At 43.1% G+C, this 24,883-nt stretch overlaps 1 protein-coding gene across 1 annotated transcript in view; it reads right to left on the bottom strand.

The window, feature by feature from the left end:
- LOC127003279 (BAI1-associated protein 3-like) overlaps positions 1–24,883 on the bottom strand; it is a 317,122-nt gene that overhangs the window by 62,163 nt on the left and 230,076 nt on the right. Inside the window, exons 6-10 of the mRNA XM_050869734.1 lie at positions 19,604–19,786; positions 16,941–17,077; positions 15,522–15,628; positions 8,481–8,564; positions 336–491 (exon numbers count right to left, since the gene is read on the bottom strand). Of these exons, the coding sequence (XP_050725691.1) occupies positions 336–491; positions 8,481–8,564; positions 15,522–15,628; positions 16,941–17,077; positions 19,604–19,786 (667 nt within the window). The remainder of the gene's footprint in view (positions 1–335; positions 492–8,480; positions 8,565–15,521; positions 15,629–16,940; positions 17,078–19,603; positions 19,787–24,883) is intronic.

Here is a 24,883-nt window from a genome sequence, read left to right as displayed (position 1 = left end):
TAAATGAAAATGTAAAGAAATGAACGTGTGGAGAAATGAACGCATATATAAATGAAAATGTAAAGCAATGAACGTGTGGAGAAATGAACGCATATATAAATGAAAATGTAAAGCAATGAACGTGCTCAGAACTAAACCTACAAATAAATGAAATTATAATGAACTGAACATTCTATATTAAGCTGCCAGGATAACAACAACAACAACAACAAAAGAAATAGTGAAAACCCTGTAATAAAACCTATGTCCGCACAGTGAAAAAAATCATACCCCCAAAACACTACTTCCAATAAAAAAAGGAGTAAAATAACATGTAGCAAAGATTCATTACTCACAGTCTGAATTTCTCGTTCCAGCGCGGGTTGAGGGTGTGTGGCTTGACGGAGGTGGCCCGAATGATCTTGGCCGGGATGGCGTTGCTCAGGGAGTCCCGGTGCTCCAGCCTCTCGCGCTTCGGCTCCGTGGGTCTCCGCTTGAAGCTGAGCCGGAAACTTTGGGTCGGGGAGAGGGAGAGAAACAGTGGCAGGCGGTGAGATGCATGAGCGGGTGCGGCAAGGCGGAGAGGGGGAGGTGTGTGTGAGACAGTGTGTGTGTGGAGGGGGGGGGGGGGATAGTAGTAGTTGTAGTAGTAGTAGTAGTAGTAGTAGTGGTAGTGGTAGAGGTAGTAATAGTAGTAGTGGTAGTAGTAGTCTTCAAAGCACTCAGGTATTAGTAATTTAGGCTGTACAGTGATTAATTTAGTTTTAATCGTGTGGTAATGTCGTTATGCATCATCAAATGGGTGGTGGGGGTGGGGGGCAGTGTGTGTGTGTATACAGAGTCAATGCTGGCTAAGTGGGTGCAGGGTAGCGGGTTTTTGGTGGTTATAGCAATAAAGAATAATTACAACAATAGTAATAATAATAATAATAATAATAATAATAATAATAATAATAATAATAATAATAATAATAATAATAATAATAATAATAATAATAATAATAGTAATAATAATAATAATAATAATAATAATAATAATAATAATAATAATAATAATAATAATAATAATAATAATATTAATAATAATAATACCAGTGATATATCAAAAGCTACAGTGAATTTATATATATACAAAGCCTTTTCAAAATTTTAGTCTACACCGAATCATATCATAATAATAATAACAATATGCTATTCCAGTGTCAATCAAAATACAACTCAAGTTCATTTACAACACACACAGACTGACAAGCACCAAGACCAAAACGGAATCAAGGTAGTTTAATGAATACAAGTGAAGGGAGGAGGAGGAGGAGGAATGGTAAAGAAAAAGACAAGTGTATTTAATAAAGCTACTGCCAAACGATACCGTACTTGCTTGCTACTCGAGGTATGTACACAACCACACACACACACACCAAGGCCTCTAGAACGGCGAGGAGGAAGTAGTAGCAGCAGCAGCCTATGAATAATAACTGATACAGCGCTACGCTACGATAATATACACGAGCGGTGGCTTAGTGTTGGCTGATATGGTTGGTAGGAGGGCAAGGGGGCAGGGGTTGGTGATGGGGGGGACAAGGGGGGGAGTCAAAACCTACATTATAAAGCAAGGTTCACGCGTCAACCGAGGGGGGGGACTTCTCTGCGCCAACACAACGGGACATGCAGAGAATACGTTGTGGTCTTGATGTATCGATATAGCTGCCTTCTGTCCGTCCCTTCTGTGAGATGCAAAGGAGGAGGAAGGGACCGTCCAGCACTAGCCCATTTCCTCAGCCGATTGCTCCTGTTCTGTACTCAAAGGGCGGGAGGGGGGAGGATCGGATGACTGGTGGTGGTGGTGGTGGTGGTAGGGGTGGTGGATGGTCTGTTAAGCTCTCAAGTCGAAGGTAGGTGATGAATGATAGGTTTTTGGTTGACTTGTGGTGATGAGTATTCTCTCTCTCTCTCTCACACACACACACACACACACACACACACACACACACACTCACACCCACACACACACCATCACACCCACACACACAGATACATAACCCCCCCCCACCCACCCACCCCCACACACACACGCACGCAATAGGACCTTTGACAGATTTCACCAATTTTTCAGAAAGGTAAATTGGCACCATACATTAATAATTTTTGTTTGTACCCATCAATTTAGCAGAGGCGTTTAACTCTACACGTGCCGCTTGTTGCATAGAAGCCACGGCGCGAGCTGCCTGTTGCGTTTGAAGCCATTGTTCCCGCAGATTGAGAGCTGTGAGTCTCCCCCTTAGTCGCCACCAATAAGCTTAACCGAACAATGGGAAGGGGATTGCGGGTGATTATTTATATTAGTTTTCTCTTTTAATATGTTTTCTTGAATTATGCTGTTTGTTGGTTAGTTTCTCTGATGACTGATTGATGTATTTGTAGTCGTATTTGTCGTTGCTGTTGTTATTATTCGTCGTTAATGTTTTTATTGTAAAAAAATATTATTTCAGTTATTTTTAGAGTTGGTGTCTATTGTTGTTTTATAAGTTGTTATTGCTTAAGTTCTTTTCGCATAACTTGTTGTGTAGAATATTGTTGTTTAAACTGTTGATCAAATACTGGCTGGGCAATTTCACCCTGTCTTGATACGGCCTATAAATCATCCAACCCTGTGCCGGGATAGATTAAAGCCACAGCTGCCCCCGCCGGGTGGGGGCGGGGAGTCTCTCTTAACCTCCGTGCGGCGAGGCAGCGCAAGACGCCGAGTGTGAGGGCCAAATGCTCGCGGAGTTATCTCATGATATTATTAATTATTATTATTATTCTCATTACTATCATTATACTCAATATCGTTAACAATTCCTACTTTCATCATATTTTAATTATAATTACATTTATAAATGTAAATACATGTATGTATGTTTGTATGTATGTATGTATGTATGTATGTATGTATGTATATATATATATATATATATATATATATATATATATATATATATATATATATATATATATATATATATATATATATATATATATATATATATATATAGATATAGATATAGATATAGATATATAGATAGATAGATAGAGAGATAGATAGATAGATAGATAGATAGATAGAGATAGATAGATAGATAGATAGATAGATAGATAGATAGATAGATAGAGAGAGAGAGAGAGAGAGAGAGAGAGAGAGAGAGAGAGAGAGAGAGAGAGAGAGAGAGAGAGAGAGAGAGAGAGAGAGAGAGAGAGAGAGAGAGAGAGAGAGAGAGAGAGAGAGAGAGAGAGAGAGAGAGAGAGAGAGAGAGAGAGAGAGAGAGAGAGAGAGAATTTGATATAGATAGATAGATAGACAGATAGATATGGATACATACATACATAAAAACATACATACATACATATATGCACACACAGACACGCACAAATAAAATAAAAACAATGCAAGACAAGATGACGATGGAGTGAAAATACTCGAGTCAAGATTTGAGGGAGGCGACCGTCAGCTAGGAAGAGCAAGGAAGAGTAGGACACACCGACACCCGGGAGGCGTACAGACGCGTGGCGAGTTGAACATTACCGTGATGCATACTCACAAATATATTACCTACAGAAAGTGAAAAGTTCGAAGCCAAGAATTCTTCGGGACAACCGTCACTCAAAACATAGGACGTTTCCATTCTATCATAAAGGATTGGAACATTGATTAACAGGCATTTCGCGATGAATGATCAAAATTACTGAAATAAGTACGATCACATATACTATAGCGTAGTTGAGGTGAACATTCTTAAAGTAAAATGTGGGGCTATTTTCACACATAATGGACGTTTCGTAGGTGGAATATAATACTTCATAAATGATCGTAATATATACATAATCCAATATCAAACGTGCGCGATGGGAAAGCACTCGAAGTAGATACCTTTCTGGGGAGCGATCGTGACAAAGGAAAGGCTGCAAGCATGGGGGCGCCTTCATATCAATATTTGCCTTTCGTATAGCGAGGTCTTTACCTAAGTCATCGTCAAAATTCTAGTAACCTGCTTTTTGCAATGCTGAATTCAAATAAAAAGATGTTGGAGCTTCGGTAACTTTAAAATTATGTGGCCCGTCTCTGACTTTTTTTTCTAGTTTGGGGAGCCGTGAAAATTACCGAAGTATATGTACATAAAAAAAAAAAACACGTAAATGCATTAAAGTGAAGATTCTCCGAGCCAAAGGGGAGGAGGACTTCATGTAAGCACAGACGAGGAGCAGCACGATATAACACTTCACATGCCTCGTTCAAAGTTACCGTAACATGAACAACCGAGCACAGCACCAACATGAAGTGACAGCCAAGAGATTTTTAGGTGCAATCTTGACCCGGGTAGGACTACAAATGGGAGAGTCTTCCTATCAGTACAGAGGATGGTCAGTATTAGCAGACCATTCCCAGTGGCGGGGTAAAAGTCTCAACGGGATTGTGCGGCTTAAGACTGAACCTCAAAATGGGAAAAAGGAATCGAGTCTGATTACAACCCTGATCCAGAAGCCTCAAATTTGATTCCGTGGCATCAATCGTGCAACGTGGTGAGGGGGGGGAAAACCCCTCCCCCCCACCCACCAAGCCGCTCATTTTATGGGGATGAAGAGGCCCTGTGTGTGTGTGTGTGTGTGTGTGTGTGTGTGTGTGTGTGTGTGTGTGTGTGTGTGAAGGTTGTTTGATTTAAGTCAAGTTGATTTAAGTAAATGATTTAGAATTTAAATCAAATGATTTTTTTTTAAATCATTGATTTAAATCAAGATTTATATTATTTGAGTTTTTTTTTAATTTCATTGATTTCAATCTTGATCTTATTGCAGGGCAACACTATAGAATGAAAAAAATAAACAAAGAAAACACTCTCTAACTTTGATATAAATATTTTCCTTGTCAACTTCACAAATTTCCCTGAGCTGATATAGATATATATCTTCAGTCAACCACACATGGTCCGTCAAGTCACAAGAACAAGACGTTGACCGCCTTTCTGACGGTATCTTACTGAGGCAGAGTGATAGTTTCAAAAGTATTTTACAACGCGAACCACATGTTCTTCTATGTTACCTATATCCAAATCATGAGCCAAAACATTTAGAATGTGTGCAGGGCAACCATGGGTTAGCAACTTCAGTTCATTTGCTTGTTGTAATTGCTTTCTCATCTAGTTGACATTGGCTGTATTATATCCTTAAGTCTGTCCTCATATAGCAAGTTTCTCACCCTGTGGATATTTTTTTATGCCTCCATGGTCTAGTGGTGCGTGCCTAACTACGAATCCGTGGTCCTGGGTTCGAATCCCAACCTGGGCAGTCAGCGAGGAGCTCACCCAGCTGTTCATCTTCCCTTTCGGGCTGGGCGATAAATGGGTACCTGGGGAAACCTCGGGAAGGTAAACTGTGGTAACCCGGATGTCATGCTGACCCTGTCCCGGGGCGATGGGTTCTTCCCACTAAAGGCTCATGGGCCAATGTTACGGAGATAATCACTGCGGCCACGTTCAGCTACAGCGTATGCCCCCATCTTTACTCTTTTGGTTGGTCCCAGCCAATTGGTGGCGCAGGCAACTGTTTTATATTGCCGCCATATTGCTTGACTAATCCTTCCCATCCGAACTTCACTTGATCCTCTATAGAGAGTTTTGCTGGAGTCCGGGTTTATAGGCAATCATTAGGACAGCATGTGGGTAGTCTTCGGCCCTCCAAACACTCAAATGAACTGAACAAAAGCTATTAAAAGGGACAAAAATCACCAACTATAGGAAGTGGCAGTAAAGGAAATATTTGAAACATATACCGATGTTTTTCAAAGAATCACTTCACATATACATATGGATTATTCACAGTCTTTTCTGGTACTTTCACTTGAAGCTGCTGTCATTTTTCTTTGTGCAATTTCAGTAAGGACATGTCCAAAACACGACATGATCTGGTTATACTGTTAACATACAATAGAAAGTTGTGATGTGGTGCTGGCTAGTGGCTGGCTGCCTGCATTTGGTCAGTCTTAGGACTGGCTCAAACATCCAACCATGTTACTTATGATGATGGAATATAATATAAGAGTACTCCAACATGTGTTATGATGATGGAATATAATATAAGAGTACTCCAACATGTGTTATGATGATGGAATATAATATAAGAGTACTCCAACATGTGTTATGATGATGGAATATAATATAAGAGTACTCCAACATGTGTTATGATGATGGAGTATAATATAAGAGTACTCCAACATGTGTTATGATGATGGAATATAATATAAGAGTATTCCAACATGTGTTTTAAACTAATGTAGAGAATATTGAGGTTTACATTAATTTAGTTATTTTGATCAATAAAAAAAAAAAAAACATTTAAATAAAAAAAAATCCGATATTTTTATAAAAAAAAAAATCAACAACCCTGGTGTGTGTGTGTGTGTGTGTGTGTGTGTGTGTGTGTGTGTGTGTGTGTGTGTGTGTGTGGTGGAACAACCCTTAACTGCGAACCTGGAGCCCAATCATCTTTGTTTACTTTGTAGATATTGAAGTAAACGAATTTTTATTATTATTATTATTATTATTATTATTATTATTATTATTATTATTATTATTATTATTATTATTATTATTATTATTATTATTATTATTATTATTATTATTATTATTATTATTATTATTATTTTGATCCGCTGTGGCGACACCTGATGGGAGCAGCCGAAAGAAGATTATCAATATTATTATCGTTGTTCTACCTAAACCTTAACAGACATACTGACGGATACAACAACTTCAACCCTCGCATGAGCCTCCCCAACCAATACCTTCCTGACGGGGTAACGCTGGAACGTGAATGGAAAACAAATATTTTTACCCTACCGCCGAAAGGTCGCGGAGGCATATCAAATTCTGGACTGTAAAAGAATTTGAATGGATATTAACGCGTGAACACACACACACACACACACACACACACACACACACACACACACACACACACACACACACACAAAGAAAACACCTGACACATCTAAGTTCTGACATCTCGATTTCGCTTTTTCTCCATAACTTATTTAACTTTATATTTTATAGAACTGACTAGACTACAACGACTGCCTGACGCACCTGAAGGAACGAAAACACATACCAAGGCCAAAGACGATCAATATAACTTTATTAAACAAACAGGTACGTACGTAAGGGGGGCGGCAGGAAGGGAGGAGCAAGCGGCAACAAGGACGGTAGTGATGAGGGTGAACGTTGTGGTTATGGTGATGGTGACTGAAGCAATGGTAGCGGTAGTGTGATGGTGGTGATGGTGGAGGTGGTGACAGAAGCAATGGTAGCAGCGGTGATAGTGGCGGTGGTGACAAAAACAATGGTTGCAGTTGTGTGATGGCGCTGGTGGTGGTGATGGTGGTGGTGGTGGTGGCGAGGACAGGTGTGTTAGGGTTAGGCACAGCGCTGCATGACTACCCACCTGGTGCCGCTACTGCTACAGCGCTACCATTCCGGCGCGAAGGATGGCCTGGCCAGGTCAGTCAACGCAGGACAGGTGACACACGTGGAGAGGATCTGTGGCGCTGAGAGTGCCACGAAACTATTGCCTTTCAAGTTCTAAGCGCTGTTAATTTGACGTGTGATTGATTGCTTCGGTTTAAAAGGTTCCTAACAGTAATCTTTGGTTGACAATCGTTTTTTTCTATCTTTCCATGTTCTGTTTTCTGTTACAATTACTTTAAAAACTGATATGATTGTTATAGTTTTCATCGATTTCATAACATTAAACTTTTTTCAGTGAATCGGCGGTTGTCTCATTCTGATCCAAGGTCGTAAGTGAAATCTTTGGGTGACGGGAGGTCATTGATCCCGAGCTCTTTAGAACTGCGGAAGTGTGACGGTGTGATGCAATATTTAAAACAGACAAGATTTATGAACGTAAAAGCTACAGGTGAAAAATAACGTTTTGTAAATTATTTTTACTTTAATACATCAAAACAGTGGAACAGCAAATACGTGGAAGCAAACTCCTCACAAAAAAAAGCAGCAAAAAAAAAGAAAAAAAAAAAGAAAGAAAAAAAAAAGAATGTACGAACCAAAAACAACGAGATTCCCTTCAAAGTAAACAGTTTAAGTAATCAAAATACTTAAAACTTTTTCCATTGGCTGTGTTTTTGTTTTGCACAGTACAATGCACCCACAATCATCGCAATAAAGACTAATCAATCAACAAGTTATCGATGTTGACAAAGGTTTCAGGCGCACGGACGGACTGACGTGCTGTGGAAAGACACGACTTATTCCTCTTTTCTATTTTCACTTATCAAGCCTTCATGACCTACTGACCTTCACCCTCTAGTCTCGGCTCATCTCTCTTAGGATCTTGCCGTGACCGCACACACTCGAGCGACTCAACCTGTCCTCCACGAGCTGACTTGGCCAGATCCATCCTCCAGGCAGGGAGAGAGGAATTTACTGGGTGAGCTTTAGCCTCTCCAGCAGCTTTCTTACCTTGGTCTCTTCTTTAACTTTTCCCGGGGACTGTCCTGTTTAGCGTCGGGGGTCTTAAGACAGTCCAAATTCAACCTTGCCATGCTTGAGGGAGACACACACACACCTTGAGGCTCGTAAGACAGGTGAGAGCGAAAAAGGAAATAATTTTGGGGGATGTAGTGAAAAAAAAAGGAGAAAGAGACAGAAAGATAGATAGATAGAGACAAACGGAAAAAAATAGACAAAAAGAGACAGATAAAAGCAGGCAGAAAGATAGACAGACAGACAGAGACAGTCAGACAAATAAATAAAGACAGACAGACTAACAGACAGACACAAAGAAACGAACACAGACAGACAGGTGGACAGACAAACATGTATGCATTTATATAAAAATATAACATAGGTAGATAGACGAACAGAGAGACAGGGATACAGACAGACACAAGCCAACACAAACACAAACACACGCACAGACAAACAGACAGACAGAGAGAATAGAGTTACAAAAAAATAGAGTGAAGAGAGGAGAGGATGCAGGTATAAGAATGGGGTTGTTAGTTGTTGATTTTTGCCAAACAGCTACAAAAAATCGTTCCCGCGCCAGCTGAGGCATAGAACGAGGGAGGGAGGCACTGCAAGGAGTGGGTGACGAGTGTAAAGAAAAAAATGGAGACACCCCAACAAACAAGTCCCTCCCTCCAACTTCCCCTCACAGTTTTCACACCTTCCAGCGCGAGTGTTTGATGCGCGTGCAGAGGACAGACTTGCTGCACCTGGTTAGGATAGCACTAGGATAGGGGAGGTGGAGATAAATGGTCAGTTAGTTTACAAGGATCAGATATGCTGAACCGTTAGAATAGTAGGAGAGAGAGTCAGTTAGGTTATAAGGACATTTTTACATTAATGGAAGCAGCTTAAGGGCATCAAAAACCGAAAACCGAAAAAGAAAAAGCCCGCCAAACACTGCTCCAGGAAAAAGAGTACAAAATGATTGATCAGAAGAGGGTTAATAACGGATGGAGAGGTGTCCTGATACTCCCCTCTTGAAGGAGCTCAAGTCTTAGGCAGAAGAAAATACAGACAAAGGAGGCTCTTACAGAGTTTACCAGTGAAAAGTATGAAAAAAATGATGCTGGTTAACTCTTGCATCAGGGATTTGGATAGCACAGGGATGGGCTTGGGTAGAAAGTCCTCTGCAGCGAGAAAGTTGAAGGAGGGGGTGACTGGTCAGATAGGATAACAGGATTGAGGTAGGATGGCGGTAATTGGTCTGATAGGATAGTACAGGATGTCGGTGATTGATCAAGGAGCAAGAATGGAAAGGAAAAGAGCGAGATGACCCACGACACATATCACTTCCCCTTCCTGTCATGCTTCAGATAGCCATCACAAATCCCATCCCTTCCCTGCCATGTCTTGAATAACCATCACGAAACGACAGAGAATTTATTGCCACGAAGAGAAGAAAGTATTACGAAGCTGATAATTAAGTAGTGCGCTAAGAGAGATGAGTTACACGATGAGATGAGAAGATGATTAGACTGTTAAAAAGAGCCTAGAGATTACGAGATGCAGAAAGAAGGTTATTGAGGGGGAGACGGAGAGTATGATACAGATGAACTTAAGGCGAAGTTGTCATGAGTGAGAGCAAGGAAGGAACGTGTAATGGAAAAGAATCATTGGAGAAGACTCGTAAATGGCGGCGACCTTGGGAGACGACTAGAGAAGAATAAAGCAGAAAGAAAAGAATAAGGAAAAGGCGTGCGATTTTCTGGTACACAAAACTCCTTCCCCCTCCATCGCAATATCTTGGAGCACGATTTTTCTTGTTGTTGTCTTTTAAAGAAGATATAAAAGGATGAAAAGAATGGAGTTGTCTCGCCACACATCTCTCTCTCTCTCTCTCTCTCTCTCTTTCCGCTACATATATTCTTCCTCTCCCTTATTCTTTTTCGTTCTGACAGGAGATTTAATGTCCCTCTGATTTTGCTAGACGCTTGTTCCGATTTTAAACATCAATCAAGGGTTCACTCAATCAATTACTCTGCCAACGATGGAATAAATGAAATACACGATCAATTAATCATCTAACCAACCATTCAACCAATTCGTCCATCCACTAATCCGTCGATAAATGCATCTATCCTTCAAACAATCAAGCGATCACTCATTTAATTTCTCCAGTAACTCAGGCAACTACACGGCACTGTTCATTTCAAACAACCAATGCGGTTTATGCTTCACTATAATTTACCTTCCACTCGTAAGCAGTCATTAGTTACACCCACAAATGGATCCCGACAAACGAGTCCCCATCTGAGTATAGCATTTCGACGATCCAATAAGGTTATGCTCTGGGCCATGAGAACACATATTTACTAAGGGCTGAGATTCCTCTAAAACAATTCCGCTTCAGTGATAACAAAGAAAGGGTAGACTCGAGGTACACCTGACAACTCACACCCAAAGAGGAGAGTCCCCAACTGCACCTGGCAACCTACACCCAACCTTCCGAGTCGAGGGACGAGTCGGAATGAACAAAGAAAACACTGACGAACACTCACTGGCACACCGCTACACTACATCCCCCAAGTTGTCATCCTTACAAATTCAGCCTCTCGAGAGATGAGATAGGATTGAGCAAGAGCCACGTAAACAAAGGCTCGTCAACTGTAGCGAGGAACAACGAAAGAAAGAAAGAGAGAAAGAAAGATAGAAAAAAAAACTAGAACGAGGGACAAAGAATGAAATAAACTGCAGCGAGGGACAGAGTGGGAAAGAAAGAAAGAAAGAAAGAAAGAAAGAAATGAGAAAGAAAGAGCGAAAACATTAATGGAGTTCGAATCGTATCGCAAAAAACAAGCAAAAAACAAGAATAAAAGGACACGGGAGAGCAAGAAAATGTTTAACGAAAAGAAAAATCCTGATACGTAAAGAAAAAGAGAGAGAGAGAGAGAGAGAGAGAGAGAGAGAGAGAGAGAGAGAGAGAGAGAGAGAGAGAGAGAGAGAGAGAGAGAGAGAGAGAGAGAGAGAGAGAGAGAGAGAGAGAGAGAGAGAGAGAGAGAGAGAGAGAGAGAGAGAGAGAGAGAGAGAGAGAGAGAGAGAGAGGATAATAAAAAAAGAAAACACCGTAAAAGAATCATGAAAGGGCGCTTGTTTCTGGCTACACCATAACAACGTATCACCAAGTCCACACACACACACACACACACACACACACACACACACACACACACACACACTGTCTGTACGTCCCGGTAGACACTCTCTCTCTCTCTCTCTCTCTCTCTGTATGTGTGTCACGATTTTTCTCTCTGTTAAACACTTTCTTCCTTTCTCTTATTCTTTCTTTTTTTCTTTTTTTTTTACGGTGCGATTCAATCCCCATTAACGGCTTCTTTTTATCCATTCTTTCTTTGCCTCTCGTTATAGTTTTCTTTCTTTCTTTTTGTCTTTTTTCGCCCCTCGTTATAGTTTCTTTCTTTCTTTGTCGGTGCATTGTGTGAAGTGACGGCGGTTCAGGTGGCGATCAAGGAACACGTGTGAGGCGTTTTCGTGGTGGTGAGGCGACTGCAAAGGTGAGCGAGACAAGAATGTTTCCTATACTGTTGGCGCCTCTGTGCTGGAAGGAGGAAACGTCAGTAATAGGCGAGAAAAAAATGATACTAAAGAATCTATATAATTAATGGAACTCGAGATCCGTGTCGCAAAGGGAGGAGAAAGAAAGTAAAAATAATAAAGGGAGAGAAAAATCCGAGAAAAAAAACATGGCGCAAAGAAAAAGAGCGGAAAAAGAGGAGAGAAAAGAAAACGTGAAGAGAAAAGTAAGCAGGAAAAAAAGACTTAAAACTCATGTGGGTTCTAAATGTACTTCCGTCTGCTTGTTTGTTTGTCTGTCTGTCTGTCTGTTTTTCCTTATGTGTGTATGGATGGATGGATGGATGGGTGTCTGCATTTGTGTTTGCCTATCTACTTATATATCTGTCTGTCTGTCTGTCTGTCTGTCTTCGCAGTTCAAGAGTGGGCGGACCGTCTGACACGTGAGATGGAAGTTAATTGGCCTTTGTTCCCGCGGCGTCGAGTTGTTGTTGTTGTTTATGGTGGTGGTGGTGGTGGTGGTCTTATTGTAGTTTGGTTGTATTGCTTTCGTGCCTGTTGTTGTTGTTGTTGATTGTTTGTTGTTTACTTTTGCCGCTACCACTGCTGTTTTGATTTTTTTTTTTCAGATGAGTGTGTGACTGACTCTGCACAAAGGAAACAAAAGCAGTCCTGGCATTATTATTTGGGGGAAGAATTTGAGTTTTAAAAATGTCTGTCTCTCTTTGTCCGTTTGTCGAGTAGTGAAATCGTCATCGCTTTCACCTAAGAGTTAAATTTATCTTAGAGAGAGAGAGAGAGAGAGAGAGAGAGAGAGAGAGAGAGAGAGAGAGAGAGAGAGAGAGAGAGAGAGAGAGAGAGAGAGAGAGAGAGAGAGAGAGAGAGAGAGAGAGAGAGAGAGAAACATTAACAAGGACAACACAAAAATGGTATCCAGTTCAAGCATTTTCCGCTCGCCTTAGTATGTTCCTCAGGTCTCGATGACGATAATAATGACATCCTTTGTTCTATGAATCCCACTGTTGTTATTATTAGTTGGTAATTTCAGAGTTTAAGAGCATACCTTTTTTTTTCTTTTCATTTCTTAGTCAGTCCAAAGCGTCAGGAGCTCCTTTGTGCGTAGTGGCTAACGAGTCCATGCAAAGGAAATTGTGACGAACGAGTCGTGAACGGTCTCGCTAATACGAGGGTTCAGGCGCGTTACGTGAGGCGACCTGCACGCGAGCCCCTGCAGGGAGGAGAGCCGGATGATGCAGTGCGGGGCGGGGGCGGCCAGGGCGAGGAACGACGGCGTGTACAGCTGCGACCTACCTCTCAGCACACACACACACACACACACACACACACACACACACACACACACACACACACACACACACACACACACACACACACACACACACACACACACACACACTTTCTCTCCCGTTAGGACAGCAAGGCTTTTTAGGGAGCATATTAAATTTACGATGGAAGAAAAATTGCCAGGAGTAAAACACGGTTTCCTCCTCACCCCCTCAACACCATGTGCCCCACGGCTCCTGGCCAGACGCCTCGCGAGAAGGGGCTTTGTTTTGAATATTTCACAGCCTAGGTTCGAGGCGAATTACAACACTCACGCGAGTGCACGGCGGGCAAGAAAAACACTGCGTTGTTCTGGATTTAATTGACAAATTACCTGCAGAATTGCAAGTTAAGACACGACCTGATGTCTGCTTGTTTCCACATTATTCGTAGATCTGTGTGTGTGTGTGTGTGTGTGTGTGTGTGTGTGTGTGTGTGTGTGTGTGTGTGTGTGTTTATTGATATTCCCTTCCTGAAAGTGTTCAAGCCGCGAAAAGGTAGAAATACAGACGAAGGAAGGCTATTCCAGAGTTAACCAGTGAAAGGGATGACCGAACGAAGATGCTGATTAACTCCTGCAAAAGAGAATCGGACCTCATGTGGGTAGGCTGAGTAGAAAGTCATGTTCCGCGAGACCACAAGAGGAGAGGAGGTAAGCACTTAGCAATTTCAGAGGAGCAGCTAGAATGACAATCGCATTAGAAGACAGAAAGATACGCAACACTGTGGCGGAATTTAAGAGGTAGAAAAGTCAGTGACAGAAGAGCTGATGAAGACCAAGGCCTTTGACTACTCTTTCTAAAGGGGCAGTGTCCGTGGACCTCCCCCGCTCCCCCGCTTTCCTGCCTTTAGTTGTACTCAATAGTCGTGGCGGACAAAGCACTTGGGAGAGCAAAACGAAACAAAAAATTCTGGAGACGATACAAAACGCCTAACTTTGAGGAAGCTGATTTAGCAGATGATCTGATGTGAAGTTTCCAGGTGAATTTTTGAATTATGGATAGACCGATAATATTAAGTGTAGAAAGGGACAGCTAAGTGTTATCGAAGAACTAATGTTTACGGCAACAGCAAAAGTTTCACCGAAATGAAAATGAGAGGATGATCAGGAATCAGTCAAAAGGCAAGAAGGTCACCAGTAGAACACCCCTTGCGGAAACCGTACTCGTGATCAGAGAGGTTGAAAATTGATAGTTGTTTAAGAACTTTCCTATGAAGTATCGTTTTAAAAGTTTTAAAAAGAAAAGAGAGTAAGGTTATAAAGCGATAGTTTGAAGGGTCAGAGCGGTCATCCTTCTTAGTACAGGTTGTATGCAAGAGTACATTCAGCAGGAGGAAAGATAAATGTTGAAAGGCAGAGACGAAAGTTTGACCAGGCAGCAAATAGGAATAAGCAGGCAAAATACAGCACGACTGATTTGATGGAAAATATTATAACAAAACATCGGGAGCAGTTAATAGTGGAGGGACTGCACTAAACTGGACTAGACTAAGTTTATTTGAGGTTATGGATTGTGGATGAACTTTGGAAGGGATTCAGTGCTTGCTATACTAACACCACTCCTCAAGATCTTACCTACCAGGCATTCTTCGTTAATAGAAAACAAGAAAACGATTATCCTTATAACAAGACGCCATAACCACCACGCTCGTCACATATCAATCTGCGTAACGCACATACGCATCCAACCAGAGAACCTACGCACTCCCTTTTCATGTCTGTTAGTAAAGATGTTCCGATAACTGACTGACTTTCTGGAAATAGCACGAGTAAATTACAGGAAGATAATGAACATAGTGCAGACAACGAAGTTTTAACCGGGGAAGCTGCAAACTTTCACTCCATGGTAAACAGTAAAGATGATCTGATATCCAATTGACTTTCAGGAGGTCGCACAATGAACGAACACGAAAGGAATAAGCATAGTAACATTATCCTGTAGAAAATGACACCACTCTAACTTACATTCTATAAATCACACAAGTCACGAACTGGAAGGGGAAAAAACATAGTGTACATTGTTCTTCAGATGTTACAACGTAAGACACAACATTATGGAAGAGGAAAATAAAGCAGTCAATGATAAGGAGCAACGAGAGCGAGACAGAGCCTACCTGTGGTGCTTCCTGAGGCTCTCCTTGGCCAGGGACTTGGTGCTGTCACTACTGCTGCTTCGGTCCCCGTCAGTGTCCGCCTCGACGTCCATGGAGTTGCGTGACCCCTGCCGGAACACAAATAACACACACTACTTGTTACCTCGCCATACTATTGCATAACACAACATAAATCTATACTGTAATTACTCTCTCTCTCTCTCTCTCTCTCTCTCTCTCTCTCTCTCTCTCTCTCTCTCTCTCTCTCTCTCTCTCTCTCTCTCTCTCTCTCTCTCTCCATGAGTAACATATTCAATACACCGGTCACACATCAATACTCTTTTTACTCTCTTTCAATACTGGGTAGTCTTCCATGACACAACACACAGCAACGTTTTCCAAGAGCTCCGTGTTCCTTGCTCTTTTTGCCCCGGCCACACCGCTTATTACCCTGCCCACAATATTGCATTACAGAACATACAATACTCTTACTACTATCTCTCATGCTGGGTACTCTTCCATGACACAACACAATCACAGTTTCCAAGGAGCTCCGTGTCCCTTTCTGCCACACACACACACACACACACACACACACACACACACACACACACACAGACACACACACACACACACAAGGCACTCTTATTACACCTGACATACTATTTCAGGACATAACATAATACAACACAACACTCGCACCCTCCCCTGGCCAGTTCTCCGCGACAACACACAACAGGACCTTCTTTCCTTGCAAATGCGTGACCGTTCCCGCGACACAAACAGGAAAACTTGACTATCCTGGCCACAAAAGTCTCCCATGAGACGATAAAACAATACAACAACACTCACCTCGAAAAAGCGACTTAAAAACGAACATAACCACTAGAAAAATATCGGAAAATAATATCACCATCAGACAGTATATAAGAAAAGCAAATATATGACCCCCAGGGAAACATAGAAGAAAGATAACAAAACCGTGACAACACTCAGCTACTCAACCCAAGACTTCCCACTATACTACACTCTCCCGTGACAAAAAAAAAAGTACTAACAACACAACTCAACACACACTTTTCCTTTCCACAATACTTTTCCTTCACGCAACACAACCCTTTTCTTCTCGTCACATGCCCCCCCGTGACCAAGGAGCACAACAAGAATAATGCACTCACACTCACCACACACTACAATCCCATGCAACACACTTATCACACTTCAAAATCACCACACACACACACACACACAAAAAAAAAAGATACCCTCACCACACACTCTCGCAACATTGCAACACATATAATACAAGCAGCAAATCCTGAATTCTCAACACTACTCAAAACAAAAGCTCCCCCAGTAAAAAAATCTCACAAGAATACTCCGACGCTACCGGAACAACGATCTTTCTTCAGAGGACGGACAAACACCGCGAGGACTCACCCCACTGAAATGTCTGTTCCTCGGTGAGTCGGGCGGCGGTGAGCCCTGCGCCAGCCCGTACACGTCCCTGGGCGAGCCGGGAAGACCTGGCTGGACCGCCGGCTGGATCCCCAACATGCAGTAAGGGTCGCTGAAGCCTGCGGGAGGAACACGAGGAGGTCGATGAGTCTCTGTGATACGGCGGCACGGCAGCCATGGGACAGGGCGCGCTCCTACCACGAGGAATAGAATAAAATAAAACAAAATTAAGAATTAAGACGAATATATATAAAGTAAAATAAAATGAATACAATACAGCAAAATAAAGCAAAATAGATACGAGTAAATGTAGAATAAAATAAAATAATATAAATAAAATAGAATAGTCGAATAAGATAAATAAATAAATGAATGAGTAAAAATAAAAATAAAAATTAATGAAATACGTAATACAATAAATACATTAAAAGCACTGAATACATACAATAAATACAATAACTGAGTACAATACATAAATAAACAGGTATTCAAATAAATCAATAAACAAACAAGTAAATAAGTAAACCAATAATTAATACACAAAAAAATAATTGCTCCAAGAGGATGGACGCGGCTGTTTCTCCCCTCCTCTCAAACGCGGCAGAGAATAATATCAATGTTTTAGTGGGGCGGCTTTCTAATTACTATCGACAGACTGAAAACAATGAGATTAGAGATGTAATTAGCCAGCAATCAGATGTTTAACGTGTTTAATGAAAGCCATTAGCGGGCGGGGTTGAGGCCGCTTCTTGGGTCCCCACCGCCCCGAGCCAGGCAGCCGCGATCAGGTAACTCAGTGGAAAGTGTTATGTGTTGTGTCATGGAAAACTAGACAGAATGGGAGTGAGCACTGAGAGAGAGTAATATGTAGGCCTCATGTATATAGAGATGTGAGGAATGTATAGTGCAATTGTTGCTTAGTTTAGTGTCACAGCGTTTAGGCGAGGTCAGGTTGAGAGCATTGATGTGTGTTGTGTAATGCAATATTGCGGCCAGGGTAACATGTGGTGTGTTTTGTTTGTGTTGCGGCAGCCGTCCACTGTCAATGCAGGAGGAAGCCTTAAAATCCCGTGGAGGCCTTAAAACGGTCATTCCCTAACAAATATTGCTCTGAGGAAAATTTGGAGAAACTTTTGATCCCCACATAACATTAACACCAAGAGCTGAATAAACTGAATGAACTGGTGAAAGAAAACGCAAAAGTAGATGAGGACTGAAAAGGTAATGAAAACCGGAGCAAGGTGATCAAGCCGTTTGATGTTACGGAAGTAAAGGTTCTTGGTTTAGTTGCCGGGATAAAGGGGAATGAGAAAGTAAATCATTCATGAGAAAAAAGAAAGTATATTGTCGTCAGGAGAGAGTCAGGCCAGCTGTAGACTCCCTCCCAGCCAGCGTGCTGTGCTGACGAGCTGACGGAAGCAGAGCTACGTGCACAGGAAGGAGAAAACTACTATTGTACACGAGGGTTGCTCGTCTAAACGTTTCAACAGTTTTTTTTATTAATAGAAATAGAAGATCACTGACTACGTTCGTTGGAAAGGTGAGGGGAAATAAATATATATTAGAAATGCAGTCAGACCCAAAGCTTAATATCCAAGAGGATGAGGAAATTTTTAAAAATATGTTGCAGAGTAAATGAAAATAGAATAATTTTTTTAACCAACACATTTACCATGTGTTGCACAGGCAGATATGTGAAAAAACAGAGACAGTCAGCTGTAGCAATCAACTGCATAAAGGTTGTTAAATTTCTTCAAATGTAATAGAGTGAAAAGAGCAAAAACTTGCACAGTACCAGCGAGGCAAGCGCTCAAGGACTCTCGTGCTCTCCATGGCCTGAACTCAGCCCGCGCCGTGATGCCAGTAATGATTGCTCTGCTTAAAGGAGCTTTCGGGTTCATTTCACGGCTTCAGTTCAGGAAACGTGTTGGCGTGTGGCTGATGATCAAGGCTCGTGCAGGAAACACCTTGGAGAGGAAGCCTGGCTCAGGGTCCCTCTAAGCCAGGGGACCCGTGTTAGGATTCCCCCACTGAGGAGGATATGGAAGAGTGTGGACGGGGTGCACGGGGGTAGGATAAGTTCGCCAGTCTGTTCGCACTAAGCCACTAAGAACTCACATCAGGAGAAAAATGACTCAAGAAAATTTGCATGAAAATGATGAATTGTTGTTCAACGATGAAAAATTATCTATTTTGAAAACGTTAATTATTTTTTACCTAAATATACAAAATTATTTTTCGGTCATGTGAGTACTAATTAAAGGGTGCGCACAGACTGGTGAATATATAGCCTGAGCAAACCACTCCTAAGGTGCCATAGATCAAAACGTGACGTCCAGTGTAGCAATACAGAGGACTAATTGGGAAAGAGAGGATAAAAAGACTATGTACTATGCAGGCTGCAGGGGCGGGGCGTCACACTGCCCGGGTTGCAAACAAGGCGGGAGGGAAGGGTCACACTGCCTCATTGTGCACAGAGTTTAGAGAGTCGGCGTCACACTGCCTGGATGTGCACAGCGTTTATTGAGCAGCGGTGCATCACGCGACCCGGGGTGCAGCAAGCCCGGTGGGGGGGTGCATCACGTCACGGTGCCGCGGCGTGCACGGGGGCCAACACCACAAGGGGCTGCCTCTGCCTGAGTCACCTATGGCGGCCGTGCTCGAAATGATGCGAGCCGGAGAGGACAGCAGGGAGGGGTCCGGGGGCGCCGCCACACTCTCACCGTCCACACTACCTTGCCGGCTGCCTCCTCGCGAGCTGCCAGACCCGCCATGGCCCGCCGGCACCTCGGGAACAATCCCCATCATGCAGTAGGGGTCGCTGTATCCTGCGGGGGCATAGGAGGACCTTACCAGAGATTCAGGGCGCTTAGAAGACACTCATACTGGCCCAGCGCACCGATGAGGGCCACGGACCGGGTACCAAGGGTGAAAATTGACAGGACGGGAGAGAAGGCGTCCAAGTGAGTGATGGGGAGCGTGGGTAAAGTAAGGAACTGCTGCTGCTGTTGGTGAGGCTGATGCTACACAACAATCAACGACGTGTAAGTGTGTGTGAGTGAGTGATAGTGTGTGGGAGTAGGTGGCTGGGTGTAATAACTGTATAATTAATGATATTGCTGAGAGGGATGAAAAACGTGAATCAAGGAATGAGTTACTGTTGCTGCTGTACTGCTACTGCTGGTGTTGGTGAGGCCGCTGCTGCTTCACTCTCAAAGGTGTGGGAGTGAGCTTGTGTGAGTTAGTGAGTGAGTGAGTGTGTGTAATATCTATGATAATTTACGATCTACAGAGAATTAGCAGCAATGGGTTGAAAATATAATAAAAATATGAATATGGCAATAGAAGTAAATGATGGTTATAATTTACAAAGATTATCACGATGAAAGACGAGCCAAAAATATAGACGGACATAACCACAAAAAAAATAGTTACAAAACGAGTAGCGGGCTTTTTTTTTGAGTAGCGTTTTTTTTTTCACATTTGTTTCCTTTTTTTATGCTCTTGCACTGACTCCTCTGCTGTAAAAAAATAATGGTACTACTAATTAGAAGCGTGTGTGTGTGTGTGTGTGTGTGTGTGTGTGTGTGTGTGTGTGTGTGTGTGTGTGTGTGTGTGTGTGTGTGTGTGTGTGTGTGTGTGTGTGTGTGTGTGTGTGTGTGTGTGTGTGTGTGTGTGTGTGTGTATGTGTGTGTGTGTGTGTGTGTGTTGGGGGTGGAGTTGTTATAATGTCCCAGGGAGCTGATAACCCTCATCCTGGAAGGGACAGCACTGAGTCTGTGTCTGGTTGTTCATGTTACATATGGGCTGAAGGGCGTTGTCGTGTCGTGATCCGCAGGAGGGAGAAAGGAGGAGGACAGCAGGTGTCAGTGTCGTAGATTTATGAGAAGCGAGTCCCCCAACATGTTCAAATATTTTTTCATACAGCTGTCTGCAGGGGGAACGGTTGCAACCCTCTCGTGCGTAGGTAGCGTAAGAGGTGCCCTGGATCTGTTTGCAAGCTCGCTCCCTTTTTCTCTCTCGCTACCCGACGAAGTTTGGTAATAATGACGGACGAGGCCTGAGCAGGGGAAGCGTACAGGAGGTTGGGAAGGATGAAGGCAGAGCAGAGTCGCTGGAGAGTTCGCTTCAAAGGGCTTCGTGCGGAACAACATGTAGAGTTTATAGTATGCAGACTTGACGATGGTGTTGATGTGCTTCATCCAACTCAACGTATTGTTCCAGGTGGCGCCAAACAGACTGATGGACTCTATAACCTGCAGAGGATGGGAAGTAATCACACAGGCTATTGGTCGGGTGGCGGTGGGGTGCGGAGTTGAAATGCGTCACTACTATCTTCCTGGTGATGGATGATAATGGTTGTCCACTTTCCAGATATGCTGGTGGTTTATGGTGTCCTGCAGGGAATTGTAGTATAGACTGACGTGGTGGAAAGCAAAGAAGAAGAGGAGGAGACGAGGAAGAGAAGAGGAGAAGCATTAAAGAAGTATTAAAAGAGGAAAGGATATTGTTTACAACTGAAAGGAGAGAGAGAGAGAGAGAGAGAGAGAGAGAGATAAAGACTAGAATAGAGAGAGAGAGAGAGAGAGAGAGAGAGAGAGAGAGAGAGACATAGACAGAGAGAGAGAGAGAGAGAGAGAGAGAGAGAGAGAGAGAGAGAGAGAGAGAGAGAGAGAGAGAGAGAGAGAGAGAGAGAGAGAGAGAGAGAGAGAGAGAGAGAGAGAGAGAGAGAGAGAGAGAGAGAGAGAGAGAGAGAGAGAGAGAGAGAGAGAGAGAGAGAGAGAGAGAAACGATAGACCTTAGCTACTCAACTGGCGGCCCGCGGTTCGAATCCTGATCTTCTGAGTATTGTAATAGGACGCCAGGCTCCAGGAGTAGAAAAAAAATACGCGAATGATTAAATGACATGGTCCTGGGGATGGATTCTAGCAAGTGTATTTCCTCGACTCACTGCAGGCCCTACACTGTGTTGTCGATGGTGACGTCCACTGTCGAGTCTTCCACATACTTCTAGTGGTGAGGGGCGTCCAGTATGGCATCGTTAATAAAGACGAAAAGGCAAAGGCTTCCCACGCACGTCGTCGTTTGAAGCAGGCCGTGAAAAAAAGAAAAAAAAGAATCAAGTCTTAGGATCTAGAACAGCCTTTTCACTGTGATAATTATATACTTATCCTTACTGGTACGAACAGCAAGTGGAGACGGAGGGGCAAGGTATGGATAACCACTGACGGCCCTCCAACAACAACAAAAATAAACATCTGAAGAAGTAGATGAATTAAGCCTCAGGACCCACGAACACCGCTGCAGACGTAGATGTTTTTCCCTGTGATTATTGCCATCCCAACGGTACACATATCGAGTCGTGATGGTGGGTGTAGGGTTGGTATTTTCAGACACTTCCACCTCTCACTTCAGCTACATCCTAAGGTCGAAATGGAAATAAATCGGCTTCTAATGAATGTTTTTTTTAGATTCATGGTACAAAAGAACATTCAAACTACCGAAAAGGTCATAAAACTACCCTTGGAAATGTCCGCAACTCCTACGAAAGCCTTGTCAAATATGTGTGCTTGGGTGTCGAAATGATTAAGAATATGACCGATTTAAATCCATTTCGGCCTTAGGATGTAGCTGAAGTGAGAAGTGGAAGCGTTTGAAAATACCAACCCTACACCCACCATCACGACTCGATATGTGTACCGTTGGGATGGCAATAATCACAAGGAAAAACATCTACGTCTGCAGCGGTGTTCGTGGGTCCTGAGGCTTAATTCATCTACTTCCTCATATGTTTTTTGTTGTTGTTGTTGGAAGGCCGTTAGTGTTTATCCATGCCTTGCCCCTCCGTCTCCACTTGCTGTTCGTACCTATATGTTTGGGCTGGCCATCAACATTTGCCCAACAGGAAGATGAGGGGGGGTGATGAGGTACGCCAGATAACAGAGTGGAGAGTGATGTAGACGGATAAATGGTAACTTTACTCTTTGGCTGCCACTCATTTCACTGGTACACGTAATGACAAAGTGACATAACGGATGGATTGGCCTGACCATTAGCAACCCTGTAACAAGAGCCAGATAGAGGGATCCATGTAGAGCCCAGCAAACGAATATCTTTTTATGATTTTTTATTCACTCAGCATAGTCGTCAAACAGAGAAAAACGGTAGCAACGGAAAGAAGGAAAACAAAAAAGGAAGGCAGGAAAAAAGGAGGGAAAGGAAGTTAGGAAGAAAGAAGAGTAGGAAAGAAAAAAAGGAAAAAAGGAGAAGAATGAAGAAAGGAACGTCGACCGGTTAAGTCCATTAAGGGAAGTGAAATGGAAACCGGAGCGAGGCAATGAGAGGAAAGCCTATGTAATGAACCAATCCGCCGCCTCATCAGACCAGTAAATGCTGCTTCAATTCTGTGAGTCGGCGTTCAATCACGGAAGTGCTCAGCGGCCGCGTGTGTGTCAATCAGGGGAACTGTTGACGTGGAGGTAGGGACGGGGCGGGATATTGCTGCGCCCCCACCCACCCCGGCTATGTAGAGGAAGAGAAAAGTTTGCGTGGGGGAAGGGAATGGAAGGGAAGGGAAAGTGCTACCATAATCAAGACCAGGTACACAGGAAGAAAAATTTGACGTGGGGGAAGGGAAGTGGAAGGGAAAGCGCTGAGACCTTCCTTCACCTCGTTCGTGTGCAGAGGGAGGAAAGGTTGACGTGGGTGAAGGGGAGGGAAGTGAAAGGAAGGGAAGGGAAGGGAAGGGAGGGGAGTGGAAGGGAAGGGAAGGGAAGGGAAAGCACTGATGGTTTCCTCCACCCAAGCCGAGTAAGAAGAGGAGGGCAAAGGAAGAAAAGAGACTTGGAGGGGAAAGAGCTGATACTTTTCTCCATCCCGACCATGTACAAAGAAAAGGAAATAGGAAGAAAGGAAGAAGGAAGGAGAAAGGAGAAGGACAAGGAAGGAAAGAGGGAGGGAAAGGATTGCTCTCACTCATCCGGCCAAATACAAAAGAAAGAAAGAAAAAGAGAAAGAAAAGAAGGGAGGAAGTGGAAGAGAGAATGAAAGAGGAAGAGGAAGGAAAAGGAAGGATAGAGGGAAGGAAGGGAAAATACTCACCTCTTTCCCCGGGCCCACATACAGAGAAACGCTAACGGAGAGTGGAAAAGGTGTAAGGAAAGCTTAGTCACTACCCAATTCAGGTACAGAAGAGGAGAGAAAGGGAGAGGAGAAAGGGGGAGGGAAGAGCGCATCCACCTCCTCTTCCCATTCATGTAAAGATACCCCCAAAAATATTAACCACCGTATGAGCGATCGAAAAGAGAGTGAGCGAAAGCCAGCGGGAATGGACGCCGCTAACTGTATGAGGCGTAAGGCTTTGTTCGTCTTCATATTACTTCAAGGTTTAAGGGGAAGGATTTATTTTCATGCAACTTCTTTTCCGTGAATGTTTTGAAGGGCAGCAGCGACCGTCCCTCTCTTCGTCATGTTGGCCCCTGTGGACGAGTTGTGTGTTTGCGTTTGCTTGTTTGTTTGTGTGTGTATTCCCTTCCCCCCCATCCTCCCGTCAGGCTATAGCTTACAACTGCCCATCACCACAGCCTCCACTACCACCATCACCTCCCCATCACCACACACAGATGAAACAAAAACAATAAAAATACCCGCACACAAATCTAATACCCACACACCCACCCACAAAAAAATATCACTTATCCAATTCATAAACAAAGCCTACACACCTCCCCTCCCCCCTTCCCCCAAAACACACACACAGGAACACATACACACGCACGCAGAAAAATAAATACAAATACACACACAGATAGACAGGTTTAAAAGGATAGATAGCTAAAACAAATAGAGAAAAGCCTTACATACAAGCAGATGGGCCGCAGCTTTGAGGCTCTATACACACACACACACACACACACACACACACA

This window comes from Eriocheir sinensis, chromosome 3 (genome assembly GCF_024679095.1).
Source record: "Eriocheir sinensis breed Jianghai 21 chromosome 3, ASM2467909v1, whole genome shotgun sequence".
NCBI lineage: Eukaryota > Metazoa > Arthropoda > Malacostraca > Decapoda > Varunidae > Eriocheir > Eriocheir sinensis.
Note: the sequence above shows the minus strand (reverse complement) of the source record. Positions and strands in the feature narration are given on the sequence as shown.